The 24196-nt window shown below is 39.1% G+C and overlaps 1 protein-coding gene across 8 annotated transcripts in view; it reads right to left on the bottom strand.

Moving 5' to 3' along the window:
• TSNARE1 (t-SNARE domain containing 1) overlaps positions 1 to 24196 on the bottom strand; it is a 461403-nt gene that overhangs the window by 136392 nt on the left and 300815 nt on the right. The window contains exon 12 of one of the 8 annotated variants that reach the window (XM_042836531.1): positions 21071 to 21202. The exons of the other annotated variants lie outside the window; for them this stretch is intronic. Within the exon in view, the coding sequence (XP_042692465.1) occupies positions 21086 to 21202 (117 nt within the window). The 3' untranslated portion in view covers positions 21071 to 21085. Of the gene's footprint in view, positions 1 to 21070; positions 21203 to 24196 lie in introns of those variants that run through there. 8 annotated transcript variants of the gene reach the window in all.

Raw genomic sequence — 24196 nt, 5'->3', positions numbered from 1 at the left:
TCTATTCTATTCTATTCTATTCTATTCTATTCTATTCTATTCTATTCCATTCCATTCCATTCCATTCCATTCCATTCCATTCCATTCCTGTATAGTCTAGTCCAGTCTAGTCTGGTATATCCTATTCTGTTCTACTTCATTGTACTCTATTCCATTCTAATCCTTTCCTTTACTATTCTAAATTAGCACCACAAAGCCAGCTATTCTTGTAGCTGAAATATATCTATCATTGATCATGTATGATCATCATACTATCACTGATACATACTATCATGTATGAATCATCATCATAATCTAAATTAAAAAAATTAAGCAAATTTTCAGGTCCTAGTTCTGAAATAACTGAGTAATTTTTTTCTTTTTTCTTTTTTCTTTTTTCTTTTTTCTTTTTTTTTTTTTGTCTGGACATTATTTTTTCACTTTTACTGGAGCTTTCTCCTAATTTAGATCAGTGTGATGTCAGTCAAACAAGCTCTGTAGGGAGAGCACATATCTTTTATTAGAATGCTGGAAATAGCAGAGGAAAAGAAACAGAAAGCTTTCAGGCACATAAGCCCTTCTTCTGCCCATGGTGTTCCTCAAAGACTCTCTATTTATTTTGTTGTTTTTGTTTATTTTTTGAGATCTATGGCTCAGTCTAATAAAAGACAAGACTACAAAGCGTCTCTGGCTTTAATCTCTGAGCTACAACCACAACACATTCAGTGCAGCATCAGGTGTGAATAGTTGGCCCATTTGTTTCACGCTCTCTCTTTTAGTAATGGTGGCTCATTTCAAAGCTTACTGCAAAATACAGTGACTCAAAGAGCACTAGTGCTGTCAGAACTGGTTTTCACAAGCCTTCTATTGTGGGGGTCATTTCACATCTAACAGAACGAACTCAGCCTGTAGCCATTCTCTTGTTGAAGGTGATAGCAGTATTTCATCTCTATCTGGGTACAGGTTTTGCAAAACTCTGTGGGAATGTACATATGAAGATTTTTCATTTTGGCAATTCCTACAGACACCAACCAAGTGACTGCAAAGCTATAGAGCGAGCAGGACACACAGATTAACAGATCCACAAAAGGCATACCATACCAGCAGTGCACCCTCGAACAAAGGAGAAAAGGAGCATTAGAGGTACATTAAAAAAAAAAAAAAAAAAAAAAAGTCATCTTGTCTTCAAATCCAAAAGGCAAACTGCTTGGAAAAGTAATGGGAAAGGAGTCTTTCCATCTGTCTTCACCCATCTGAAACTCTGACCCATTCACAGGAATTAGGGGATCTCTCTCCAATAGTTTCCTCCACCCTCTGGAAAGAGATTCATTTCATATCCAGCAGAAAAACAGCAAACAAACTCACGTGGCCATTCTCAGGATTCTTTCTAACTGTATTTTTTTTAGACTGGGGGGAAAAAAAGAAAGAAAAGAAAAAAAAACAATGATTGTTCTCATCTCCCAGCTACAAAATGGAAATGCTCAAGTGGACAACTTATTTGTTTCTTCTACACAGACTGAACTGTGGTTTTGTCAAAATGTTAACATCTTCATTTAGTACCTGACAGATTCAAGTACTTGTTAGTTGCTTTTGGGAAAGCAAAACAAAGATATTCTGCTCCAGTTACACTGATTTCCTGTGCAGAAAGCTCCTTTCAGAAGTCTTCACTCAATTTCTCTGTCTCTAATTGCTGTTGCAATCAGAAAAATGACCAGAAATACAGTTGTTTTACTTTCTCCATTTCTTCATTTAAGACAGATTCTACCACTGCATGCAGAAAAAGTTTTCTTTTAGAGCCAGTGTTATCAATATCACCAGGGATTTGATCATCAAGATGTCCGTCCTTTCTCCTTCTCATATCCTCATCAGTCACAGAGAGCATAAAGAATACATATTAAATTGCAGTGCTGTTGAAAACGCACTAGACAGAATGCAACATCCACCTTACTCTAGCTCCGTCACAGCCTGCAGAGCTAAAAGAAGTGAGAAGAAAAAAAAACAACCTAATACACTTCAGTAAAATCAATCTGAGTCAATGTCTCAAAGGACAAGACCGTCAAGTGGTGAACATTGATGTAATGCCAAAGGCTGAGCCTCAGCCAGTGTGTGCAGCTGTGAACCCAGTCCGAGGGGAGGAAGCTACAGATATGGGATTAAATATTGCTTTATCTCGTAGACTCTAGTGACACTTCATTAAGTTTGAAGGGAGGCAGCGAGGATGTCAAACCTGACGTGCTTCTTCATTTGCTTAAATCTACTTGAAAAGCTGAAAACCTGAGACTTACATTTCTTTGAAAACTGAAACTCTTGTAAAAAACTCTCCCAGTGCCTCTAGCTTTGCTGGTAAAATACAGACCTCAGCTCTAGGAACCCTGTTTTCTGTTCCTGATCATTTGATCTCACTTGTTATCCTTTCTCCTCACAGTACAGCAACTCACTTCAATTAAAGCTTCATTAAAACAACTCTGCTATAATCACCATATGTTACTTATATATTTTTAAAGCGTATCTGTTATCAACTGATCAAAATACAAGTGGGCACTTTATATGTCTCTATTATATACTGAACATAGACTATTTATGGTATTTTTAAATTTTCACTTATCTCAGTGCCAAGCAGAAGGAATTGCTGAAGTCATTTCTCCATTCTGTTCACAGTTATATCCATTTGTGGATTCTCAGTGTTGCAGTATCTGTGTTGCAACAACTGCTGTAGCTTCAGGTTTCAAAAAGGGCTCAGGTAAATAGCAGTGGCAAGGTGGAGGGGATGACAGGGGCAGAAAGAAACGAACAACTTTTTATGTGAAAGAAAAGAATCCCTTCAATCTGCATTAGTATCAGGAGACATAAGAGCTGGCAAACAGCACTAGTCCCTATTGACTGGTCTCTCTGTCTGCACAGGTTCCTAATGTAGCATCATTAGTTTCAAAAGCACTGCATGCTAGTGATAATGACATCCAGTATTCACAACTCTGACTGCTCTGCTCCTTTTCAGGTGTTTAATTCTTTCTCCTACTTTGCCATTTTCAATATTATGCAGTCCAGAGGACCAGAAAGGGTCCTCTGTAACAGGGCTGGATCTGAGTGACAGGCAGTCATTTCAGGAGGAAGGAGCAGCTCCAGCAGCTGCAACAGCCACACCACAGCTCTGCAGTCCATCCTCACCAGCAAACACATGGTGGATATTGTGGCACCACTCCAGCAGCCATGTGATGGCCATATGAAATCATTTTCACAGTGGTTGAGTCCAAATGAAGAGGAGTTGGTGGAAATAACTGGGATTTTCTTGGCATACTCCTCGATATAGCCTGTGGTTATGTGCAGATGGACCAGCTGATAGGATTATACATTTTACATGATGCAAAAGATAACAATGATATATAGGAGAGATGTTTTCAAACCACTGTATTCATACCTGAATTTATTTTTCATTTTTCTGGAGCCTGACTGAGTCTGAATCAAGGATACAACTGGTGCATTAAAGAACAGGAAAAACTCTCATATTCAAAGCTCCTAAAAGAGTGATGGTTTCATGCATCTACAGCCTTGGCCCAGACCCTCGTGTGCACATATACACACCTAAAGCCCAGAGGCACTAGGGGCTGGACTGGGTATTCAATTAGACCACAGAAATGCACTCTTCTCCATTTCCCCCCTAAAAAAATAACATGAATGTTACCCTATGAAGCCAATGTCAGTGGTATCCATCATTTAGATGCCATCATGCCAGCTCAAGTGCAATGACAGTTTGGGTTCGGACATAGTTAATACAAAACAAATCTCTTTACTGATGAAGGTCATATGATACAATCCTGAACACGTCCTATTGGTCTTCCAAAGATTCAGTAAGTGACATATATGAATTATTCTACTACTAGAAAGAGTAGATAAGGATTTTATTTTTTTAATAAGCTGATAACTTGTTATTTCTCCTGCTGACAACTGGCTTTACGTGCTTTATCTGTATTCCTTGCTTGTATACAAAAAGAAGCATTTCATGAAAAGAGAAAATAATTTCTAAAGATTTCTAGGGTAGCTAAAGAGAATGTGTGTAAGGAGAGAGACAAAGGAAAAGAAAAACAACAACAAACACCCAGCCAACCAGTCAAAAAAAAAAAAAAAAAAGAAAACCAAAAAGGAAAAATATCAAGCATACAAAACCTGGAAGAACTAGTCTGATTGATTAGCCTAGTTGAACTTAGACACATGTTTTTAGTACTTATTACTTGTGTTGCAAAGAAAACACTAACCTAGACAAATTAACACTGTGTGTATCTTCCAAAAATCTATCCAACAGACGAACAAGGTACTGACTAAGGCAAAAAAAAACCTAATCAAAACTATTCTCCAGGTTATATTTAAGGAGCCTAATGGCATCACTTTTCTTTTGCATGGTGCTCAAACTTGTATCACTGTGTCAGCCAATCCTCCCAACTTCGTATCATCAGCAAACTTGCTGAGGGTGGCCATTATCCCCTCATCAAGGTCATTGATGAAGATGTTGAACAAGACCGGACCCAGTACAGACCCCTGAGGAACACCGCTGGTTACAGGTCTCCAACCGGACTCTGCACCACCAACAACGACCCTCTGTGCTCTGCCAGTCAGCCAGTTCTCAACTCACCTCACTGTCCACTCATCTATCCCACACTTCCTCAGCTTTGTTATAAGGATGTCGTGGGGGACAGTATCAAATGCCTTGCTGAAATCAAGGTAGACTACATCCACTGCTCTCCCCCTATCCACCCAGCCAGAGACAACATCATAGAAGGCTACCAGGTTGGTCAAGCACGACCTCCCCCTTGTGAACCCGTGCTGACTACTCCTGATAACATCCTCTTCTTCCAGTTGTCTGGAGATGACATCCAGTACAAGCTGTTCCATCACCTTTCCAGGGACAGAGGTGAGGCTGACTGGCCTATAATTGCCTGGGTCTTCCTTCTTGCCTTTTTTGAAGACCGGGGTGACGTTGGCTATCTTCCAGTCTTCAGGCACCTCCCCCGTCCTCCAAGACTTCTCAAAGATGACAGAAAGCGGTTCAGCAATCACCTCTGCCAGCTCCCTCAGCACCCGTGGATGAATCCCATCGGGTCCCATGGATTTGTGAACATTGGTGTTGCCTAGGCGCTCCTGGACCACCTCTTCCCTGACAGAAGGGAGGTCTTCCATTCCCCAGATCCTCTCACTAACCTCCAGGGTCTCAGATTCCCGAGGGGGAGCTTTTTCACTGAAAACAGAAGCAAAGAAGGCATTCAGTATCAGGTTGGTCAGGGATCTCTTCATTTGGGTTTTGAAACCTTCAAGGATGGAGAGTGCACAACATTTCTTGGAAGCCTCTTCTAACCTTCTGCTGTTCTCATGGGCAAAATGTTGTTCAAAATTCAGTATGAACTTCTTTTGTTTCAGTTTTTGTCTCATGTCTCAACTTGGAAGCATCTTTTTCTTGTATCCAAGATGCATCACTGATCTTCTCACATGTACAAACCACTGTTTCATGCTCAGCTCCTATTATATGAATGCCACAGCATGCCCTATTGTAAACAACTAATACTTCCCATATGCAAGACTTTCTCCTGGTGGAGTTTTGTCCAATTCCGGTCAGCCCATCCCTCCAGTCTCTTCCAGGTCTTTCTGGATGGCAGGCCTAGGCTCAAGCAGTCAAATGATCCTTCTCCAATTTGTTGTTATTGAGAGTGCAATCTGTCACACTTCTATATATCTCTCACAAAGCTAGAATCATAGAATCACACAATCATTTGAATTGGAAGCGACCTTTAAAGGTCATCTAGCCCAACTCTCCTGAAACAAACATGGATGCCTACTGCTAGATCAGGGTGCTCAGAGCCCCATCCAGCATAGATCATGCATGTCAAGATGTTAAACAGGACAGGTACCAAAAGAAATCCTTACAACAGCCTTCTTGTTATAGGTCTCCAGGTTGAGCACGACCCACTTTCCACTAACCTCTGTGTACAAACATACAGTTTTTGCCCACAAGTTGCCCACTTACACAGACTGCAACATCCTAACTTGGGTGCAGATTTACTGTGGGTACAATGGAAAGCTTTGCTACAATTCAGGCAAACATTTTCTGTCCCTTCACTACCACATAAAGTTATTTTATTATAGTATACATACAGAATATGTACAGTATATATATAGTATGCACATAGTATACATACAAAATATGAGATGTGGAGATCTTTGCCTTTGCAAAGACAAAAGCCATATCATGTTGAATCAAGGCACACACATTTTTTGCTCCTCCATCTCATGGCATAAATGCAAACAATTTGTTGTCAGTTATGAACACATTTCCTATTTAGAAACAAACTTCAGTTTAATAAGGAGTAGGAAGTCATATTTGTTGTTTGCAGAGGAGAAAGATCAAATACCTGTCACACTGAACTGTTTAATCCACAGTTACAGTCAGCATGATAGGAATAAAAACCCTTCACAACCAAGCTGAAACTCTGAGTTCACAGTTCAAAAGGGGTCATCGAAAGACAACAGAGAAAAAAATCAATGTAAAACCATGCCTGCACTTGAAGACTGGCTTTCATGGGAAAGCTATGAGAAATAAGACAGAAAACACAGTTAAAATGACAGTTCCATAAAAAACAATGCAGAGCATCTCAGGAACAGCTCTTGAAACCATTTTAATCTCTCTTCGCTTTCTCCCAGTAAGATGCTATGATAGCAAATAAAAAGTATTTGGGTTCTAAAAGAAGAAAATTCAGAACTGAAAAATGTATGATGAGTATAGGGCACACAACCCAAATCCTCAGATGTGTACCACTTGATAAAATCACATGATATACTACTGAAAACTGAGAGGTCAAGGGCAAGGTGTCCATAGTCATTAGTCAGATATTGGATAAGATGAGGTAGAGACAGGGTTGAATTCAGGATTTTAGTGTCTTTTGATTGATTCTTTACACAACTTTGAGCAATCTCTTTAACATTTATTAGTTGTCACTAAAACAAAGACACATACACTCCTTCCCTCTCCTTTGTCTTGACTATTTCATAGAATCATAGAATGGTTTGGGTTGGAATGGACCTTTAAGATCATCTAGTTCCAACCCCCCTGCTATAAGCAGGGATACCTCCTACTAGATTAGGTTGCTTAAAACCCCATTCAGCCTGGCCTTGAATGCCTCCAAGGATGAGACATCCATAGCTTCTCTAGGCAGCTGTTGCCAGTGTCTCACTACCTTCTGAGTAAAGAATTTCTTACTAACATCTCCCTTAAATCTCTCCTCTTTTAGTCTAAAGCCATTCCCCTTTTTCTATCACTATCAGAACACACAAAAAGTTGGTCCCAATCTTGCTTGTAAGCTCCCTTCAAGTACTTTTCATGGACTGTAACATCGACATGTAAAAACTGTACTATTAAGCACATTCATCTTGCAGTCCACCAAAATCTGAGAAACCATATATACAAAACCATCTCATTTTCACTGGGTTGCTCCTGTGAAAACACAATTTATCTTTGTTTTTAATTTCTCCGATATTTAAATTCTCTTGGAAATACCATGAGGACTTCAAGGACTTTCCCCAAGTTACTTGCATATAGCATCAACTCACAGTGGGATAAACTGAGGCATTAAATAACACGTATGGACATGACAGATCAGGTATACCCAGTATTCACTATTCCATAAATCAGCCTTTTTTTCTGGAACGTTTCCCCTACGTTTATAGAAAGGGTTGGTGATTTCAGAAGATTTTTACAGTGCAACATGTCAGGACAAAGTTTACTACAAAAGACTGCTAACAGTCAATGCCGAAACTTGTCTTGAACCCAAGTGGCTAAACTCTAGCCCTGAGGATTCTGGATGTGATGGGATGTATTTATTTTGTATTTAAGGAATAATGCTAATTAATATTAGCCCTTGCTCAATATGAGAGTCTTCCCCTTAATGCTGGCAATATTTACAACGAACACTCAAATGCTTTTTTCTGCTGACCAAAACAGACAAACAAACAAATAAATAAATGCAGTTTTAGCTGAATAAGGCATTTCCTAATGGTGCTACAGGACCTGGAAGTATTACAGCTAATTGAGCTTACTATTCATAGAACAGACATGCAAAGGTCAAGTTGTCTTAACAGCTTGTACGCTGTCAAGCTATATTTGTTCTGGAATACATACATCAGCCCTTTCCACCCAGACAAATAATTACTAAAGATTACCAAACTTCAAGAACCAATTCCTTTTTTTATGCTGTAGTAAAATAGATAAACAAAGGCAGGCAGCAAATAACAAGTATATCTCAATTACGTGAGATCCGTGTTAGCACAAAGAGAATGGGACATGCAATTTTGTGTTACTTTTCTCAAAAAGAAGTTCTGTTGTGAATTCCTGCAGCCTAGGGATGCAGAGGGACAATTAAGTCATCTTAATTAATCTAGCCTGTCTGCCTTTGCATCACACATTTCCTACGCATCAGGTATAAATCACTTCCTCAGAGAAATTATTCAATAAGGCTTCCACCCAAGACTGGAACACATCAGAAGAGCACTGATGAAAAAATAGTGTTCCTTTGGTAATAACCACCAGCTGTTCATTACACTTACTGTTAAAAATAATGAAGTATATGTCTTCCCTCCACCTGGAAAGTGTCTGGCTCCAGTTTCTAAAGCTTGATTCTTGTTATTTTATTCTGAGAATTCTGAATGCTCAGTATTTTTTAATCTTTATTCTTCCACTTCGCAAGGACCATATCAGAACAGAGTAATAACATTTCCTCTGTCTTCATTCTTATAATCTATATATATTTCTAGTTCCTTTATATGTTGTGTCATTTCTAACCTTGAATTTTTCAAAATCCATTTTAAAATGTAAAAGAAAAAGATGTCTCTCCTTCACCATTCTAACATAGAATTAAAACCTCTTCCTGTAGCCACTGGACACGGTTAGCCTGTTCTAGACCATTGGGTGGAAGTATTCTTCAGAACTAGATACTCCATGTTCATTTTTTTTTAATTTTCTTGGCAATGGGGAGAGACAGGCAGCAGATGGATAAGACTGTTATGGACAATCTCAGCCAGGGATAAATGTTGAAAATAGATGGGACAAACTGTTCTCTAAAAGTGTGTGTTACTGTGTACAGACTGAAAGGAAAGCATTGGATGTAAGTGTGAATGTACACTTTTACAATGAAAGCAATTAAAATGAAGCGAGATAAATCCTATGTGTGACTACTCCTCGGGGAACATCCCCAAGTATCTCCAATATATCTCTCAGTTCCCAAAAATACAGGCCTTACGTAATAAGAGGAAAAAAATAGCAAGAAAACATGACAGTCATGAGTTTCAATAACAAAGTCAGGCACTCCTGTGAAAACTTTTCTTTTGCTCTAGCATCTAAGTGAAGAGACTTGTCCCCTGAACCAGCTCACTAAATGGGATGCTTTGTTTTGAGAGATAAGTAATCCCTGTAATCCTCAGCATCTGGAATCAACAGCATTAATTCCACTTGTATTTACCCATGACTTCATGGGTACTCCATTCTGAATCCCTAAGCCATGCTGATATGGTATCTCAATCTTGATACCTATGATTGTCAAATTGACTATCATCACTCACAGGGCTGGAAAGGCATTATTTGGCTTTCTTCAAGCTTTAATTCCTACAAACTGCATGAGAGGCTGCCCCTTTCCCGAGCTATTTCTGTTCGAACTTGACAGGAACGGTAACTAAAGTGCAGGTCTATTGATTAAAAATCCTTATTTTTCCCTCTGTAACAGCCTAAGGCACTTAATCAATATGGCAATGCCCCATATCATGGACCAAAGGCACAATATCCAGTGATCATAAACTGCCTCGAAGAAGTGGTGTAAAATGATTTTACAACCTGACACCTGCTGAAATGTCCATTCACGGTGGAATAGATACATACATTTCCTTCTGCAAGCCAGTTACATAAAAAGAACTAAATATCACAGGGAGCAGCTGTATAGTTTTGGTTTGACAGAAAAGGACCCTATGACATTATGATATCACATACATCAACAGGACGCAGATTTTGCTGCAGAACATCTATGCAACGTGCCGTATATTTTCTGAAGGCGATGCACAAATACATCCCAAGAGGAGAAGAACATGGCAGTCCATCTAATGCAGTTATGCGGCTCCTGCCTCTGCAACAGCAGAACTGCCCACAAATTTATTATTTTTCTAAATATAATTTTCCTCACCATCTTTTTATTTTCTGAGATCAGTGAGTATGTTTATCATTAGGACGGCAGATCTGATCTCCGTTGAGTCAGTTTTTCAGTTAAATAACGCCACTTAAGGTCATTATTTCTGGGGCTGTTCAGATACTGGTGAATGCGAGTTGCAGCTTAGGCCCTGGGAATGACAACAACCTCCCTCTACTGGGCTCCTCACACACCCAACAGCTGTAGTTGTGTTTTGTGTGCATAATGGTCCTCTCTCCTCTCTCTCTAACTGCTCTCGTGTTATGGACAAACGGGCACATTCCGACAAATTTGTTTTATCCCTTCTTGTTTTCTCTTAGCCCTGTAAGAATGGAGTTCTGCAGGAATTAATTCTTTGCTGTTTAATGGGACCTCAAGGGCCATTAAGCTGCAACCTCCCTTGCACAGGCAGGGCCTCCAACCTCTACATTTAATACTTGACCAGGCTGTCCACAGCCCCATCCAACCTCGTCTTGAACACCTCCAGGAACGGGGCATCCACATGCGGGAGAAAAGGTCTCTCTGTACTTTACTGAAAGTCTCAAAGATTAGTCATAGTCCATATTTGTGTTTTACAGTGAGCTGTACCACCATCCTATTGCTTTATCCACTGTAGTGCAGTGCTGACTGAGTTCTGAGTTTGCCCTGTCTTTGGAGACATTCAAGGTCAGTTTGGATGAGGCTCTGAGCAATATGATCTAGCTGTGGGTGTCCCTGTTCACTGCAAAGGAGATGGACTAAATCACCCTTAATGGTCCCTTCTAATTCAAACTGTTCTATGATTCTGTTATTCTATGAATGTGGTGCTGCAGATACACCTGTATAAAAATCAAGCAAACAAGACACTAATTAATTCACTTGGGAAGTCATTAGGTACTGAATGTACAGCTTCTGTTCATTTAAGTTACATTTCATCAACGAAACTTTATATAAATAATCATTCGTTCCTCTATACATTCGTTTATCTTTCTTCAGACAAGCATAAAAAGGCACCTACAACTTTATTGACAAATCCTTCCCACTGAAGGTTTGCCTCGTGCCACTAAGATAAAAAATTATGCAGTACTGCAATTGTTTGAATGAAATCCCCAGTTCATGACTATACTGAACGAAGAAAATTGTCAGAACTTCTGCACCTTACTACTTACTACTTATTTGGCAGTAACGGAAGGTGAATGTTTATAACACTCTTCCACTCCTCTCCATCTCCTATTTTAGAACTTCAAGACAAGTTTATTTGGTCATAGTGTATCTCTATTGAGATAAAACCTGGCCAATTCAGAAGAAGAAAAATTCTTATCACTAGGATGTTTACTTGGAAAAGGCAAGATGTAATTGCCAGCTTGCATATCTCTTGTGAGATCTTCTGAAAGCTATCCTGGAAATCTGTGGTAGCGGTCATGAAAGCTAGCACATCTTGATAGATCAGCACTATAAAGAGATATCAGCTAGATTCAGGAGGGAGAACAGCTACATCAGAGACATAACAATGTAAGACACTGAAGCAAAGTCTAGCAGCTTAGGTACAATGGATTGCTCTGATTTTGTCATCTTGTCTCCTGTACAACTAGAGTGGGAAAATTGATTTCCTTTACGGAGATCAACTTGGGTTACAGAGGGTCTAAAGGTAGATTGTGTGAGTTTCAACTCATTTGGCTTTAGAAATCTAAAAGTGAAGTGATTAACCAAATTAATTGTCCTCGAGAATGCAAGTCATTGCAACCTGAAGTGGATCTTCATAATGAGGATGGTGACACCCTGTAAAAGCACTAACCTTTCTCACTGAGTGCAAAGCAAACCTTGACAATCAGGTTAGCACAGATCTGGAGTGAGATAAATCCAATCATCCCAGGCATCCTCAGCTCTCTGCAGTCAGGAAGAGGAAACAGGTTTTCTAGGTGAGCTGTTCACCTGATAAATTTTAGATATCTCCTGTGAGGTGAGATTAACTTCTAACTGTTTGTAAAATTAACCTTGGTCTGAAAGAAGCATAAATAGAAATTCATGCATGAGGAAGTATAAGAAGAAGCATTAGAGAAAGGACTACAAAAATGACACTCATAGATAACTCACAGACATCATGAGCTAGTGTTGTTAGTCCTGTCCCACACGGGATGATATGGCCACACTATGCGATGATTCTGATGTTATGATTAACATCATTACGGTACATGGCTGTTGAAGGGTGGGCAAAATCTATGAGACACTGAGTATGAGTGAGAGCAAGTCACAAAGATTAGTTCTATTTAAAATAAATAACATTTCCGTGTTTCACTGCACTGGCTTCCTGTAAGTTGTGTGTGAAAATACCTATTTCCATCCCTTGATTACAAAACAAAATTAGGTAACCGTTTCAGGTGGAGGCATCTAGCTGAGTATTTGTTTGGGTTTTTTTTTGGTCAGGTTACTCATATTCTTCCCCTACAAAAAAACCAAACCAAAACAAACAAAAAACCCCACTAAGTTCAAGTGAATTACTTTTACATGCCAGTTTTCCAACTCTGTAATGAACTAGTATTTCCTTTTTTCTCATTCTCAAAATTTATGAGATCAGTACATCAGACATGGCCCAACATGGTGTTTGAGATGAAAGCATAAACCTTCAAGGCCTTAGAGGAGAATCTGACTTACAGAACGAGTAAGTAACAAAATTTTCAGAGAGACTGAGTTTCTTGAGATGATTTCACCCTTCTGTAGTTTTAAGGAGTGTTTAAGGACCTGTATCTATACCTACATCAGTAATTGTCAGACTGGAGTGATATAAAGTTGAAAAATGACCTACGATGCATTTACATTTTACTTGCATTGATTTATTTTTCCTTTAAACACTTTGCAATAGCTCAGTTGCTCCCTTTCCACGCCAACCTCACATTTATTCTGTGAGAAGACACTGGTTTAAATTTTTGTCCAAGGTCATTTTCTTATTTTGCAGTAAAATGAATGTATAATAGAAACACAGAAGAGAAACTACAGCATGTGCGATGAGAATGTGAAGATACACAGATTTAAAGGGACTGCAAAGAAAACCAGCACTTTCCTTGTAGAGGGAAAAAAGTCAACAGCTGAATTTACAGCTCTCAGAAGACAGCAGGGATGGGACATAACGCTATGATTCAAATTCATAATAATCAGATCAGTTCAATGACTCTTGCAAGAGTGCTGCCTTTAAGAGAGTTCTGAGTTGTTAAGGCCCATTGTACCCTTTAATGAAATACAGATCCTGATAATTTCATCTGGTGCACCTGAAAATTAAAAATGTCAGCTCTTCTGAGTGGGGGGGATGTTTCCAGTCACAGAGGGTGAAGTTCTGCTTTCAGTGCCCTGAAGCAAGTACTGATTTCCGCATTTACTCCAACAGTGCTATGGAAGAAACTGGAGCCAAATTTCTTCCTTCAGTCCATTTCCATCATTTCCGAAAATCTACTACAAATGAGAAGCGAAGTGAAGAGGACTATAACAAAACAAGTAAGGAAAATAATCTCATTACATGTACTCATTCCAAATTGATACAAGGGAATCTGACACCAAAATCCACCCGTGCTTAGCTGTAAATTGTGCTACAGAAACCATCTCTCATTTAGCTTTCTAACTAGTCCATATAGCAAGGATCCTTTGTTTATTTGCTTTGTTTTCCTCCTTCTTTTTGGTCAACTCCTCCTATTTTTCGAAGACACAGCAGAAAACAACTCATCTAGTAAACTGAAAAAAATTCTTAAGAAGTTCTACTTCTATAGATGATTCTGTGTTAGGAGGTGAACTGGAAATAGTAACACCTTGGTTTTTAGATGCGCTTGTAAATGGATATAAGCACAAGCAGATATAATTATGGAATTTGTGTGAGGAAAGAGAAAAGCTGCAAGATAAAAGAGAAAGAAACAATTGTTTTAATCCGATTAAGAACTTCATTAATGCAATTAAAGAACCTTATACTTCAATTAGGCTATGTTTCAAGCTGCTTTACTCAAACGCACATCTCCCTGAGGTACCATTCTTCAGCATAAACTGGATATGACATGCAGTTTTGAACCAGTAGTAAAAAATTTTCTGTCTCACACAATCCAGCAAAAACTACTTTTCTTCAATAACTTTCATAATTTGGGCTTAAAAGAATTAGAAATGCAAGACAAGGGTACAAGTATGGTATGTCAAACAGTCACATTACTTCAGTGGGGGGAAAAAGCAACCACAACTGTGCTTTTCCTTTTCATACGTGCATTAGGTTGGAAAAGACTACTAAGATCACTGAGTCCAACCATCAACCCATTACCACCAACCCCACTAAACCACATCCTTCAGTGCCACATCTACATGTCTGAAGACTTCAAAACAAGCAGAGGAATGATATTCAGTGAATGCCAGAGGTTGGACTACAAAAAAAAAAAAAAAAAGAAAACAAGCGATTTGGATTTTATTTATTATTCTAATTTTTATGTGTATTATTCTAATTATTGAGAACAGCTGTGTCTCTTGACCCCCCCCCCCCTCCCGTAAGGAGGGAGAAGGATTTGCTGAGGCTCAAAACCCAGTCCTGATGCATCAACCTCATGCCTATCAGTCGCAGCTGTAACAAGGATGGGCAGGAGGGCACTGGTTACCTGCCTTGAAGAAGAGTAGGCACTTACCTATTTCGCTCAGTGAAACATTCAGGCAGTTGCCAGGGGGAAAACGAAGATTATTTTGCAGCACTACTTGCAATACTCATTGTTAAATTTTTGACCACAGATAAATGAGGTAGAAAGAGAGCCTGACGGAGTCACACTCCAAAGCATGCCACAAAGAGAAGGTAAAAATGGGTAGGAGAAATGTAATGAAAACTGGGAACTGCTCTGTGAAAATGTTGTCCATCCTGTACAAAGTTGAGCCCTGTAACCTTGAATGTACTCTGCCTGTACAAAGTTGGGCCCTGTAACCGTGAATGTACTCTGCCTCACATTCATTACACCCCAAGAACAGATTCATGCTGGGCAACTGTACAAGAAGAGGAGGTTTCATCACCCTCATTTAAACTTTTGTTCACTGAGACCCAGAATACAGCACACTTAAACAGTAAATAGCTCTTTTATTTCTAATGCTGTTTGGTACTCTAGATAACCTTTGGTAAAGGAGGATGGCACAAATTTTTCATGACTCTAAGTCTGAAAGCTCCTGAATTACGCTATTCTGTCAAATATAAATGTGATTTTGAAGGTGAAACATGCTGACTTTCACACTATCACCTCTAGCACTCCTTGAATACTGAGTAACATCTGAAGAACTTCACCAAGTGAAAAACAGGAAATATCGTTGATTGTAAATGTGAGAAAAAAAGCTTGCATGATGAAATATCAAGGAACTTTCTAAGTGCTTCAGAGAGTCACATTATTGCAATTGGTTCTTTGTGTTCACTCCTCAGTTTGAGGTAGATTTGAGTGTAAAAGCACAGGGGGAAAGCAGCTGTTCAGGGTGAAAGGCTATTTTCTGTTTGGCTGGGAGAGAAAAAAGAAAAAGAAAAAAAAAAAAAGGAAGAGAGAAAGGAAGAAAGAAAAGAGTGAAAAATAAAACTACATACAAGTTCAGACCAAGAGAACTTGGAGACATAGGAATGAAAAATTTTAAGGGAACCACTGATGGGCTCTGATGGAGAATGCCATGGAGGATAAATAATAAAACAAATAAAAAGAGTGAGATTCAGCAGAAGGTTAGCTTGATGTCAAGAGCAGCATCTGCTGCTGTGCAAGCAGGGTAAGAATTACAAGGACTACCGCAGACTCAATGCTTCTGGGTACTGCACACTCACCAGCTGAGGTCACAAAGACATCTCCCCCATAGGGCAAGCTGAAGTCATGGATGTGTACACACGAATCTCACTGGATTTTTATGCATTAGTCCGGAAAAGAGCATTCTATAAAAGAACTGAAAGTACTCACTCATTTTAGGCAAACTAAAAGTGTTGACATCTGCTCTAATAAAGGAAGAGCTACTAGTGGCAGTTATCCCCTCCTCTCTTCTCCTGGAGATGACAGGGATGGCTAAACCTAGTAGGTAACAACTCCTGGTTTACAACAAGGGTAATGCAAGAAATACAACATAACTCAATACCTACGTGGTGCGATGCTCTAGGATCTAGGAAAGATTATCCACCATACTACTTTAATCTGTGCCTGTCGATGCATCAACAACCAAATACTGTTTCCACAATGGCGGAAAATTTTCCAGCAATTTTACACTAGAAACTCCAAATTTCTGCCAAGGTGCATGTAGCAGGACAGTGTCATTCCATCATGCTGTTCTTTCTGCACAGAATCATTTAGGTTAGAAAAGATCACTAAGGTCATCTACTGCAACCATCAACTCATCACAACCATGTCCACTTTTCCAAGAGTCACACCTATCCTCTTCTACCATTTTTTGGCATCTTCTGACACCATAGAAAACTGGGATAGACTCATTTCTTCCTTCTTTTTGACTGTATGTTGACCTGTATCCTAGATAAAGAATTTAGAGGGTTAACTCACAGTTATAGAAATGTTTGGTAAACCAGATCTACCAGCAGATGAAATGCACAGGAAATGGAAGAGAAAATATAGCCATGGGAGACAGGTTACTTGCCTATAAATTTCAAAGAAGTCTGTAAAAAAAAGGAGACAAATGTTTCATTAGTTAGTCAAACCAAGAACCAATGGACTAACTTCATGATAGGAAGGATTTAATGATTCAGAATAAAAACACTGTCAGTGCCCTTCAAGCAATTGATCAGGATGCCAGAGAAAATGAAGAATAGTTTTTATAGGAATATGTAACGTTCTCATCTTTTTATCTCAAATATGGAGACAATCAAATCAAACTAGCTAAAATGGTACCAGCAAACACACTTGGACCTTACTGAACCTATCCTTGCAAGGGGTGACTCCAGGACACCCAAGATATTAATGGGTGATGAGAAAGATGATGGGATTTACAACACAGTCCTCTTCCACTGAAAGCAGAAAAAATAAACTAAACCGTACATAAATAATTATAGGGCATGATTAACACCTTTGCCTTTCCCATATCCCTAAGGCCTAAGGTGACTCAACACTTCTGCTGTTTGTTCCTAAGTAACAGATGTGTTAATAGAACTATATATTGTCCTGATGAATTTTGAATGCTCTGGGAACAGTAATGTCTTATGCTATCACAGCAAAATTCAGCAGAGCTTTGTTGATCTGCAGCTTTTACCAAGTTGATATCTGATGATGCTTTCAAGTACCAGTACACCAGCACATTTTGTTAGCAAGGTGACAAGCCAGAACCAGTTCAGCTCTGACAGGGTGCAAGCAAATTTACTCATTTTGTTCAGATCGCTAATGAACCCACAATGAGCACTGTGACAGAGAGGTCAGTGTGTTTTGGGTACTCATGTAAACTCACTGAAGCACTTCTACATCATGATGCTGTCTGTTAAATAGATTGTTCATCTTCCTCCTGGTCGGTTCAAACACATAAGAGGCTGGTGAATGGAAAGGAATCTGCTGACCATCTTGGCTTTCAGTGGGATGAATCCTGGCTCAGAAGGAGTGATTCAGTGTTTTGTTGCTCCTTCTCTGTAGACACAGATGAGGAAGTGAAATAACATTCTTTAGTGAGCATGGTGGTGATGCACTGATGGTTGGACTTAGAACAGTAGAATCGTAGAATCACCGAGGTTGGAAAAGACCTGCAAGATCATCTAGTCCAAAGATCCACCTACCAGCAATATTTCACTGCTAAACCATGTCCCTTAGTACAGTATCTAAACGTTTCTTGAACACACTTGGGGATCCTATAGTTTTTTCCAACCTTAATGATTCTATGATTGTAGCATATGTTTGAAAATCCTTATCTCTGTTCTGTGGAAATAAGCAACCTAAAGGGATAGAAAACTAGCTATAATATTAAAATAGAAGGTGAAGAGACAGAGGATTAGAGCATAGAGTCAAAACTATGTCTTCCCTTCTGGAGATGTGTCCTTCTTTTACTGGTCTTCTGTAAATCTGAAGTGATCCTTTTTTTTTTTTATCTTTCTAAGTGTTGTGGGAACAGACACTTTTTTAGGCATTGAAACTGTATTTATAACAGGCAGACCAGAAAACTCCTATGAGGCTGTTTTGCCCTACAAGTATACACTTGTTTTTCACTGAAGAGACATTTGTAATTGGCTATGTGGTGGTCAACAATCGATCCCCTTCTGAAAACAGAGCATATACACCAGAATTTTATGATCTATTTGAGAACACTGATTCAAACACATCTTTCCATTGTTCAATCCTAATTGCCTTTGGATGCTAAAACACAAGGGAGGCTACAGTATAACAGTAAACCAATACCTATGCTACCTGTTGCTGAAGGCAATGCTACTGAAGGAGTCTAGAGATGCACGATGCAGAAGTAATCTAATTCCTGATAGCCCCTGGACGTATATGGTAATGGTTATTGATGCAGCAGGATGCTTTGCAGCACACTGTGCCATAGCCAGCAAACACTGCAAATATTTCATAGAATCACAGAATTATTAAGGTGGGAAAAAAGCACTAAGATCAAGTCCAACTGTTGGCCTATTCCCACCATTCCCACAGTGTCACATCTCCACACTTCGTAAACACCTCTAGGGACAGTGACTCCACCACCTCCCTGGGCAGCCTGTTCCAATGCCTTACTACATTTCCTGAGAAGACATTTTTCCTGATATCTAACCTGAACCTCATCTGGTGCACCAGATTTTGTCCCATCGCTGTTATGTGTGAAAGGAGGCTGACCCCCACCTTGCTACAACCTCCTTTCAGTGAGTTTGTTACAGTTTTGTTCAGTAAAGCAATAGCTTGGGGATGAAAAAGGAGAAAGTATCCCTCACTTAGTTCAGAATCAGCAGTTGGAAAGGGTGGGACAAACCCTCTTCTCCTCACAATAAATTATTTCTGGCCTAATTCCATGATGCTACTTCCAATTGATGACAATGACATCAGGAGCAGAATCTGACTTTGTGGCTCTTGCACTGCATGCATTCAGGGTAATTACAGAGAAATGTCATTTAAAACAGTGTAGGCCGTGATCTACTAGACAGTCTCTCACCTCCTTCTACTACTCTGCGGCCTCATTTCCTACTGCACAGATCAATCTGCTGCCTGGTCTCACACACACTGTTCTCATTTCCAAATCCTCAGATTTTCAGGTCTTACTTTATTGCATGCTGCTGGTCCTCTACTACATTTAAACCTTCTTTATGTGCAGTACACAGAATTTAATGTCCTCCCAGCCAATACAATTTGTCTTTATGCAAGCAGTACCTATATTTGGCATTCTTTTTCTCTCTGAAATGAATTTCTGGGCAGGTAGAGAAATATGTCATCTCTCCCTCTCTCTGTTCCTCCAGCATATATATTTCTAAAAGCTGTGAATTCTAGTTGCCATTTCTGGAAGCTAATAGCCAATTAAGGATCATCACCTGTATATTCAAGGTAGAATATATTTGTTTCCTTGTTTCAGATGGGATTATTCTCTGTAAAAGCATCCAAATAGTGCATCAGCATCAGCTGCCTGTTCATGCTGCCTCTAACATCTTTTCTTAGCATGGAAAAAAGCTGTGCCTTTCATATTGTACCAATAATTCCTCCACAGCCACGAAAAAGCATCACCAAAGGTAAAACAACTGTGCAATATCCTTGCTAACCACAGCAACTACTTCAGAGTCTGTGGGTCAAAAAAGTTTCTAGTTTATTTTCTGTTTATAAATATTTCCAAAAAGCAAAGCAGAAAAAAAAATCTACTTAGTCAAAAAAGACCTCAAGGAGAACACAGAGTTCATTTCTAAATGGATCAGAAGGATAACTTTTAAGAATCAGAACAAGGCATAAGCAAAAAAGGTAGCTTGTCATCATCCATGCCCTTTAATTTGGTATGCTTTGAGATGCAGCCTTGTTCTGCTCTCCCATTAACCCAGGTCTACAGTAACGTGTTTCAGGGACCATTCTACCCGGACACATTGGAAGCTGTCAGCTTCTTCATGCACAGGAGACAATTCAACTGTGGGAACACAACCAGGTGTTTGGAACCAGAGGACAGGCCTTAGCCTTTCTGCTTTGAAGAATATAGATTAATTTCTACCTTCTTGACTTCTACCATCACAGAATCATAGAATCATTTGAGTTGGAAAGGACCCTTGAAGATCATCTAGTCCAACTCCCATAAAATGAACAGGGACACCTAAAGTAAGATCAGCACATTTGTTTTTCTTCTCCCTACAAACCCTCCCTATTTCCATCTTTGATGCCGGTCAGATATAATCAGAACCCAGAATTCAAACAGCTCATGAAGTGAAACATGATCATTAACTGTCACTCTTCAAGAGGAGTGCAATGTCAACCTGGCTCCCACACATTTCACCTTCTATCCCTATGTAGCTCAACAACCTCATCCAAAGTACTACATACTCTATAATTTGCTCTGAGAACAAAGGATGATTGTCAACCACAGTCAGGACACATCTGAGAGCCAAGCAAAAAATGTTTGGACAAGGCAAAGTGATTTACAGGGTTTGTAACCAACAACCACTCTAACGAAAGTTGACAGAAAATGCTGAGTCTCACCACCTCTGTCAAATCACATCAGTGAATTTGGTCCCTAAAGAAGGTGCCTAGAAGAAAGACACCTTTTTCTTTCTTATTTTTATTTTTTGGAGAGGAGGACATGGGGGAGGAGGAGTGGATGAGAACAAAAATCAAAGAATTCAGGGCTGCAACATCCTCTGATAAGATAATGATGGTTTGTGATACAATATGAACATATCCTGATTACACTGCATCTTGCAGTGTGATCTGACAGGCAAGAATAAAAGCAATTATCTGAATATCATTCCTGAAATACATTTCACGAGATACTGTTACAGATATCCGGTACTGAAGACCCTAAAACCTCTCCCAGAAGTATTTCATGTTCCTTATCATTAGGTAGCTCCTTCTTAATACTGACTGTGATTCTCTCCTGCTGCAATTTAATCCCACTACTTCTTTTTTGTTTTCCACCTGCAATAAACAAAAAAGAAACGATTATTCTTTTCCCTTTGCAGCACAGTTCTTTGTACCCGTACACTGTTACCATCCCTACATCTTGCCTTTTTTAGCCTAACCAACTCTCTTTTTGCAATCTCTCCTCTGCAGTCAGGATTCCTAGTCCTCAGATCACTCCTGCTGCTTTTGCAATCTCATTAACTTGTCCGTCCCTTGAAATGAGAGCCCAACACCAGTCAGCATAGCCCTGCAGAAGCCTTTACCAGCACTAACAGAATTAAATCATTATTTCACTGAGATCATGCGGGTCAGTGTGAAATTCCCCAGCAACCTTCAGCTTACTGTGTTATTTGATTCCTGTGTATACAAACACATAGACAAAAATATCACCAACATAAGAAATTGTAGCAGTATGATATGCTAGTAGATCCAGCTATAGTCCCACAGTCCCTTCAGAAACAACAGAAAGTAGCAGGCATTTCCAGACAAAGACTTTTAGCTCACATAGCATCATGACTGCCCTAATGAAGTGCATAAGAACCACAGAATGCCTTGGAAATACAAGGCTTAAAACTAAAGGCAGGAAGAGATCCCTTTGGTCTGTGGTTTCTGAGTCTTGGGGAAAATATGTACTCCATGCTTTCCCAGGAAGAAGGAAGACAACAAGGATGTACTACTATGTGGCATTCATATTTCTTTCATCTCATACAAACTGGAACTTACAGCAAAATTTGATTGTGAAATGTTTGATGATGTTGGTGATAGCTGAAGATAATCATTACATTCTTATACTTCTAAATATTCAATAATAACTCCATTACCTTTTAAAGACACAACTGAGGAGAGCATCAGGGAAAGCTTGAGACCATAAGCAGAATTTCAGATTCCTCTACTCTGAAAAAACAAACTGCCCAGTACTATTAAATCAGCAAGTATCACCTTCATAGTAGATAGAGCTCTATTCTACTCCCATTAATGGCAAAGAGAAATATGCCTTTGACATCATTGAAAACCTTAAGTTACTATATCCTTGCAGATGATTTCTTTTCTTTAAAAGAAAAGAAAAAAAAAAAATCAGAAAAGAGTAATATCCACTGGGACAGACTCTAAAGACTACAGATAAATAAAAATGGAGTTTATTTTACTTTTTTATAAGTTTGAGATCTATGTAAGAAAAATGTCTTCTACAGTAAAAAAGAACTGATGTAAGAATTGTTTCTCATAAATGGACAGTGCTACTGTCTATAAAAAAGAATGATATGTTGTCCCTCACCAGGAGTAAAAAAAAAAAGCAAGCAAGCTATGGAGAATACACACAAGGTGCATCCAATAAAAAAAAACAATTCCTGAAGTATTTATTGTGACTTCTAAATTATAATGAACTTTTGACCCACTATGCAATTTTTTTCTTACGAGCCATCTTAATAAAACTTCATAACGAAGTTGCATTATATGGAGAGGGCATAATTCCTTTAGATGTTTCTTAGTCTTTTCAGATAATTCCACAGGATACATCAATCCCAGCTCACTCTAAGATCTCCCCACTAGCTATCCAAAAAGACAGCAGAAGTGCAGGATTGCACTGAAAATGCCAGCTGGGCATGCTTACTTGGTAGAAAGTTGCATACTTTTTATTAATTCTAGCAACAATTTTAACCCTTTTTCTCCAGGAGAATTTAACGATGCCCTTCTCCACGACAAGCTATCCATAAAATTACATCAGTTTCTCCTGTGAAACTATTAAACAGGAAAATATAGTTTGATGATGGATTCTCATCAGAACGTAGCAGTAGTGTAATGGAATACTTGTCTCAGTGTTGACAAAAACATTCTTCCAAAATGGTACACAGCAATATAGAAGCATATAAGCTGACAGTAATCACTGATGGCCTCCACAAGCCTTGCATAAATAAATAAATGATGAGAAGAGATACAACTCAGTTTAGTATTACCGAAAGTGGGGACATTTCTCACCTGCTATAAAAATCTTTATTCCAGGCAGCTGCACACATTTACACTACCTGAAGATTAACTTCAGTGGTTAAAATAAGCCCAAGTTCAGATTTTCTTTCTACTAGAAGAACCAAATAGAAAACCAAAAGACTGATACTGCTCATGGTTTGAGCAGAACTAAGCAAAGTGAGCTATTCAGCTTTTTGAATGCTCCTAGGGAAACCAAAACCTACTAGCAGATTTTCATTTGGGTGAATATCTGCAAGTATCTCCCCATTCACTCAGAACAATGATGAGACTTTCCAAGTGCAGCTTCCATCTCCTACATTTTTAGATTAGTTTAATTGCACTGAGATCATTGACGTAATTTTTCATATGAACTGTTTATTGAAACAAAACAACCAAGCCAGAAGAGCTTTCTGGCTAGTGATTCATTTAGTAGGAAACACAGACAACGGTAATGATAAAATTGGAGCTGCTACTGAGACAGAGCTGGTAACTGGCTTACCTGGCAGGCCTCACTGAGTTTATGGCTGCACAACAGTATTTGAATGATAAACTGGACAGGACTACTTGCAAAAAAAAACCAAAAACAACAAAAACCTGGAGGGTTGTCCATAAAGTAATTTTATCCTGTACCAAACAGGTGCAGCTTATGGACATCATAGGAAAAATGTTTAATTCAACCATGTACGTTTTTGGTTCTTCAAACGTTTTGTTGCCTGAATCAATGGCCTCAATGAACGTTCTGCTCTTATCCTGAACAAATTACAAAAAAGAAAAAACTGCACCAAAACAAATTCAATGCTTATTTCCTGCAGAGCTAAAAGTGCAGGGATCAGCTGCATGTTTTCCAACTAAATCCATTTCAGGAGCCTACAAAATCTGGATCTCTTTTATTGTAGTTCGTAGGATCATAGAATGGCCTGGGTTGGAAGTGACCTCAAGGATCATCAAGCTCCAACACCCCCCTGCCACATGCAGGGCCACCAACCTCCCCATTTAATACTAGACCAGGTTGCCCAGGGCCCCATCCGACCTGACCTTGAACACCTC

This window comes from Centrocercus urophasianus, unplaced genomic scaffold, assembly GCF_019232065.1.
Source record: "Centrocercus urophasianus isolate 14NV4802_14NV808 unplaced genomic scaffold, USGS_Curo_1.0 seq_11, whole genome shotgun sequence".
NCBI lineage: Eukaryota > Metazoa > Chordata > Aves > Galliformes > Phasianidae > Centrocercus > Centrocercus urophasianus.
The sequence above is the reverse complement of the archived record's forward strand: the minus strand, read 5'-3'. Positions and strand labels throughout refer to the sequence as shown.